At 36.7% G+C, this 6,068-nt stretch overlaps 1 protein-coding gene across 1 annotated transcript in view; it reads left to right on the top strand.

The window, feature by feature from the left end:
- SORBS2 (sorbin and SH3 domain containing 2) overlaps nucleotides 1-6,068 on the top strand; it is a 145,619-nt gene that overhangs the window by 102,522 nt on the left and 37,029 nt on the right. The window contains exons 9-10 of the mRNA XM_072406851.1: nucleotides 803-929; nucleotides 5,719-5,891. Of these exons, the coding sequence (XP_072262952.1) occupies nucleotides 803-929; nucleotides 5,719-5,891 (300 nt within the window). The remainder of the gene's footprint in view (nucleotides 1-802; nucleotides 930-5,718; nucleotides 5,892-6,068) is intronic.

Genomic DNA, 6,068 nt, shown 5'->3' with positions numbered 1-6,068 from the left:
TGATTCTCATAACAGTATTCTATAGCAATAAGCACTGTAACAGCTGTGAGAACACCAAGCAATTGCAGTACGACCTAGCCTGCCACTGTACTTAATTGTTTGCAGTCTGCAGGGATATTATCAGTTGTCAAGAAAAACATTGTTCCCAGATCTGGTAAATGTATTTCAAATAACAGCAGAATATGTATTTTGACACAGGGATCAAACTGATGTTTAACAATACCTGGGTATCCCTTGGAGAATCTTAAAACAAACTACACCCTCCTAATATTTTCTTTTACTGCTATAGGTTTGTTGGGAGTGCTGTGTAGTTTCTTTTAAATCTATTTTTTTTTTTTCATTTTTATAAAAGCTTTTAAGCCATTATTATTATTTTTAACATCAATTATGACTAGAATACCTAACAGCTCCTGGGAATAGATTTCAGCCATTCATAGTTTTTTTTTATTTTTCAGTAAGTCATCTGGCTTACATTGTGAAATGAAACAGTAAAGTGCAACCCTTATATAGCACCGCAAGTCAGGAAGGAAATGACTGCATGTGTTGTGAATATAACAAACTGTGATTCCGTCTTTTGAATTGTAACACACTAACCCACATATGCAGCCTTTGTAGTGATAATTTGGGCTAATGTATAACTGAATGACAGTTGCTGTGATTTTTTTGTACAGAAATGTATTTCTTTATATAATGTATTGTTGCTTTAGGTTTAACCCTGGTGTTTTCTGTGCTGCTGTGTATTGTCATTTATCACATCAGATTTAATGTTAAGTATACTGATTTCCTAATGTCTTTTTTACAGACTCCAGTCACAGTTAATGGGAATTCAGGCAGCCCATCCAGTCCAATGAGTCACTTTCAGAGACCGTTCTCTCCAACATATCCCTTTACACCCCCGCTTAACTCCATGCAACAGAACAGAACATTGGGTAGGTCATTATCAAATTTTACCATTATTTTGCATGGTGAAAATGTATACCATGTAAACTTGGTATCAATATAATTCTTCATGTACAATCTTCATAATATTTCTTTACTCTGGCTTAATTGCAGCAATGACTCCTGAACTCGCTTGAACTGGATTTTTTATATATTCTTATGGAGAGTCGACTATATGTAGTAAGACATAAACTATTTGATGGCACCCTTTACCACATCTGTGACACTGCCTCCTACTAGGTTTTTTATAGACCGTAAGGTTTAGTTTAAAGCTAACCCTCATCTGTTTAGGTCTAGCCTGGAAGTTTGTAAGATCTTTATACCAGGCAACATCAAGCTTTAGAGGTGATCTGTAGTCAGCCAGGTATATTTGTAATTTTATGCCCAGTTTTGGTGTGAAGAGTCCCAAGCTTTTTTATTTGAAATCACCAGTGGTTTATCCAGCTAAGAGGGGCAAAGTCTGTGGTTTCGGGGAGACAGAACTGTTCAGCCCCCAACATCCCACCATCTTTTATCCACTCCAAGTATACATTTAGGGCTTTACAAACCATTGCATTGCAGTAACACTCTGTGATGGCATTCTAACGCATCTCCACAACACACCTCTATGAAAACAAACACCTACACTGACAATAGTCTAATTATATTCACTGACAAATCAGCTTTCAAGACGTACTGATAGGCATGCCTAATTCTACCCAAAATTTAAAAAAAAATGAAGTGTGAAGAGTTTGTGTAGCCTTCTTTAAAATATTTTTATGTTTCTGTTTGGTAGTTTTAGATGTGCATGATGTAAAAAAATTGTATTTAAATATATGTCATGCAGTGCTTAATATTTGTATTAAACTCTGCATAAATCTAAGGTTTTGCTTCTTTTATATCCCATAGGTAAAATTCCTAATAATTTAATTTCTATTTAGTTTGGTTTTCTAACCACACACCACAGGGTTCTCCCCAGGCACTTTTAGCTGGGCGCACCACCCGGCACTTTTCAGCACCCACCCGGTTGTTTTTGGGTGGTTACCAAAGAGTTTGGTCACAATATAGGGGCTGCCACCCACCTAAAATGTCTTCCCACCCAGCTTAAAAAAATTTCTGGGTTGAGCACTGCACCAGGTTGTAAAAACTTTGATTGAGGAAGTACTTAAGTATTATTTCAGTCATTATTTAGCTTAGTACAAATACGATTGATTGATTGATTGACAAGTGTGAATGAGAATATTACTGGTAGCTATGTAGATCGTACGAGTTATTCTACACTGTGGATCATTGGGACGCCCAGCATTTGCATATGGGCTGCTCAATAGTGCACTGTCATCGAAGGGGCAGGATGTCAAACATGTCCTATGAGATAATCCTACCCTTGGAATGTATGCTACAAACTGATTGGGGTGTACAATGACGTCACAATCAGTTGTGTATGCTCTGGCGCACATCTCCTATCTTTTTCAATGGGATTGTGCTTCAGTGTGAGTCTTTTATAGACCTCAGAGATCAGCTGTGTTGCTCTAGCCCACTTTGCACTGTGAGATTATCCCACGCCTCTTACACCACCAGCATCATGAGAGCTGTGTCTGTGTCCATGCTGCTGTCATTACCCCCAGTGTATAAACCTTCATATCTCCCACACTTATTGTTGTAGATATGTGAACTTTTCAAGCTACACAGGGGGACCATGAGAGCTGATACTAAACTTAATTAAAAAAAAAGGATTTTATGAAACAAAAAAAAAACAAAGGGTACTCTACCCCTCTATATAAAGTACAAATTATGCTGACTGGCTATTTCAAGACCAGGGTCCCCAAATTGAGTTTGCAAATTAGGGACCCCTGGGGGCCACTTCCATGGCATTGAGCATTAGGGTACTGCCAATCAATTGTCTGTGCGCTGTGGTGCCTCAATTTTAAATTTGCCTGCTCACCAAACTTTAAGGCTGCTTTCATACTGGCGGTGAGGTGGCACTGCGGTTACCCCTTAGTCATGGCATGGAACCCTGCTTAGGGGGAGACGCTCAGTACCGCTCACTGCCGCCGTTCTGCAGACACTTCTGTGCGAGGGAGTGAGCGGCTGGCGGGGTGCTTGTTACACATAGCTGGCCTCTGGCACCAAGCTTATCTCACTAATTATATAATATTAATTTTTCTAATTTATTATATTTTGAGTAATACACTAATATTGTTAATATCTTCTAATAAAATAATTTTAAAAATCTGTCCTTGTTTATCAATATATAGTATAGTATAGTTTACCCAAGGGGGGCCGCTATTGAATCAATCCTTGAAAAAGTAGCTTTGACCCAAAAAAAGCTTGTAAACCTATGTGTTAAGCCTACCAGCCTGATGTCAAGCAAAGCTTGTAATAAGGAGCAGCAGTTGCAATTATGGATTGAAAATAAGGTGAAAAAGTGTAAAGAGGCGCCTTTGCTGCATTGTGAATGTGTCTTTTCGGCTGTGTGAGGAATGTGGCTAATTTTAATATAACCAGGAAGAAGAGTCTCTGAAACAAAAGAGACCTCTGATATTCTGCCAAAATTAGACAATTGCCTACTGCTTGTGCGGTTTGAGACAATTATTGTTCTTGACGGTGCTTTTCAATGGCCTCTGGGGCCCACCCTAATTTGTATAACCTTTTATATTCGTGAGCTGAAAAATGAAATGTTCCATTGTAATGTAGGAGGATGTTGTGTGACTGTTCAGGGTAATGAATGATGGGAAACCTTTATGTTCTTTTAATGTTTGGCTGTAACAAAACATTTTGCTATGGGTATCTTAGAGGGAAAAAGTAAATATTGTTATTAGTATTTGTATCACATATTTAGCTATGCAATGTTATATAGTGGAATCATAAGAATTGTATTATTTTCTATCAGTTTTATAAACTATGCTCAGTTAAATAATTATATTAGTTAGCATCTAATAACAGTAATTAATATATGCTGTGAGTGTTGTAAACATTAGGCAAATTTCTTTTGGCCAAGCCAGCATGTTGTAACTCCTCTGCCATATCCCAGCATCATATGCTGAGCTGTGAATGTGTTTTTTTTAAATAGGAAGAAAGTGATCAGACAGGTTAGTGAATTGTATTATAGAAGGGATATCCCCTGTCCCTTCTGCAATGATGAACCAGCCTGATTGCAAATTTTAATTTCATAATCAGGCACTATTAGGTATACCAATACTAATAACCAATAATATATAAGGTACAATGCAATTTTTCAAGTGTGCAGTGAAAATCCTCCTTAACAAGGAAACAGGTTGTCACCATACCCCACTATATCCATATCAACGTGTTTTTGCTGATTTCACTATGAAAATAGTACTACAACTGAATCTTTCAGCATAAATCAGTCAAGGATTTGTTAGTACCTTTACAGCTCTCTGTAAAAGTGCTTTATGCCTGAAAAATGGATAAAGAAAAAGCAATATTATATTACACAATATGTCCCATGTATATCTTGATATGTATTATGTATGATAAGTAAAGCAAAAAAAGTATGAAAAGAAAGAAAATATTGTTTGTTCTACAATGATATTCTTTTTTTTAACTAGCTGTTTCCTTTAATTAGCATTACACTTCCAATCATGCATACAGTTATTCAGCTAATTTAAATAGAAAAAAGGACTCAGTTATCGTGCGTCCCACACTGCCCATGGACCAGAAAAAGTCGTCTGAGGAGATCAGAAAGAAAATGATAGACTATGATGTTACTAGGTATATGACCATCTCCAAAGAGCTTTATGTTCCTGTAAATAAATTTAGTGTTCATGTCCCTGTAGCCAACCCCCCTGCCCACATGGCTGAAAGAGGAAATTTGACTCCAGAATGGGCAGCATTATAGAGTGATAGACAAAATGCCATGGAGAGTTACCAAAGAAATACAAAGAGAACTCCAAGGTCAGGGAAGACCCAGGGACACTCCAATGTTGAAATGACAAAAAAAGACATAAAAAAGCCAGACTTAAATTTGCTAAAATACACTGCTCTTGAGAGAATGTTCTTTGGATGGATACAACAAAACTGGAGCTTTTTTCACCAACTGTTTAACATGGAGAAGGCTCGGTTTTGAAACTGCTTTTCTGGGTCTGACACTAGGTGCTTGAGTCTTTGTAAAGAACAATGAAATCTCAAGACTATCAAGACATGTTACAGAGAAAAGTACCTCCTAGTATTGTAAACTCTCCGTTGCAGGTCATGGATGCTACAATAGAATAATAACCCAAGACTCAACGCTATAAGCACTAAAAGATGGCTAAAACGAAAACATTAGGCTATTTTTAAGTGACCGTTTATGAGCTTTGGTTTGAATCCTTTTGAACTTTTATAGAACGAAATAAAAGATGCAGCCTAGAATTGGCACATGTCAAGTCTCAATGAGCGATTGTTCATTTATTGTTCATTTTGTTCACAGTTATTGCTTGTGTGCAGTAATCACTTCAAAAAGTAAAGCAACAAAATATTAGGTTAAAGGTCTGATCGTCTTTGTATCTGTATTTAAATATTCTATTTAATCAAAACTCTAAAGCAAAAGTCTGGTTTTTGCTAAATAATAAATATATGATAATATACTGAACATATTATATAAAATATAAATAATATACAATTATGGGTGCCAATAATCTTTGTCAGTTTTAAGTTGTCAGGGACAATTGGACAATTTTTGGAGGGGTATCAATAATTTTGTCCACATTTGTAAATATAATATTTTATGCTAATTTACATCACATCCTTTTAAAAAGTAGCAAGACAAATATTTGAGTCATGTTTTTGTTGTCTATGTAGATTCTGCAGACTCCTACTCCCAGCTGTATCAGTCAGAAATTAGCCGAAGCAGCAGCACTATACCGATCTGCAGGATCTCTGAGGAGGAGAAGAAAGTCACAGTCATTAAAGCTCCACACTATCCTGGGATTGGACCAGTTGATGAGTCAGGAATACCAACAGCAATTCGAACGGTAGGAAGAATGTCTCCTGATATCTTTACACGGCTGATTGCTATGTAAAATGTTCTTTGTTAGAACGTTTTGTCAAACAATTTTCTTTATAGATAGTCTTTTTCTTTGTATAGGTTTTATCTTCACATAGCAGGCTTTAGACTTTGTATGCCAACGTGGTACATGTCACCATAAGGT

This window comes from Pyxicephalus adspersus, chromosome 3 (genome assembly GCF_032062135.1).
Source record: "Pyxicephalus adspersus chromosome 3, UCB_Pads_2.0, whole genome shotgun sequence".
NCBI classification, from domain to species: Eukaryota; Metazoa; Chordata; class Amphibia; order Anura; family Pyxicephalidae; genus Pyxicephalus; species Pyxicephalus adspersus.
This window is presented reverse-complemented; position numbering and strand designations above follow the sequence as displayed.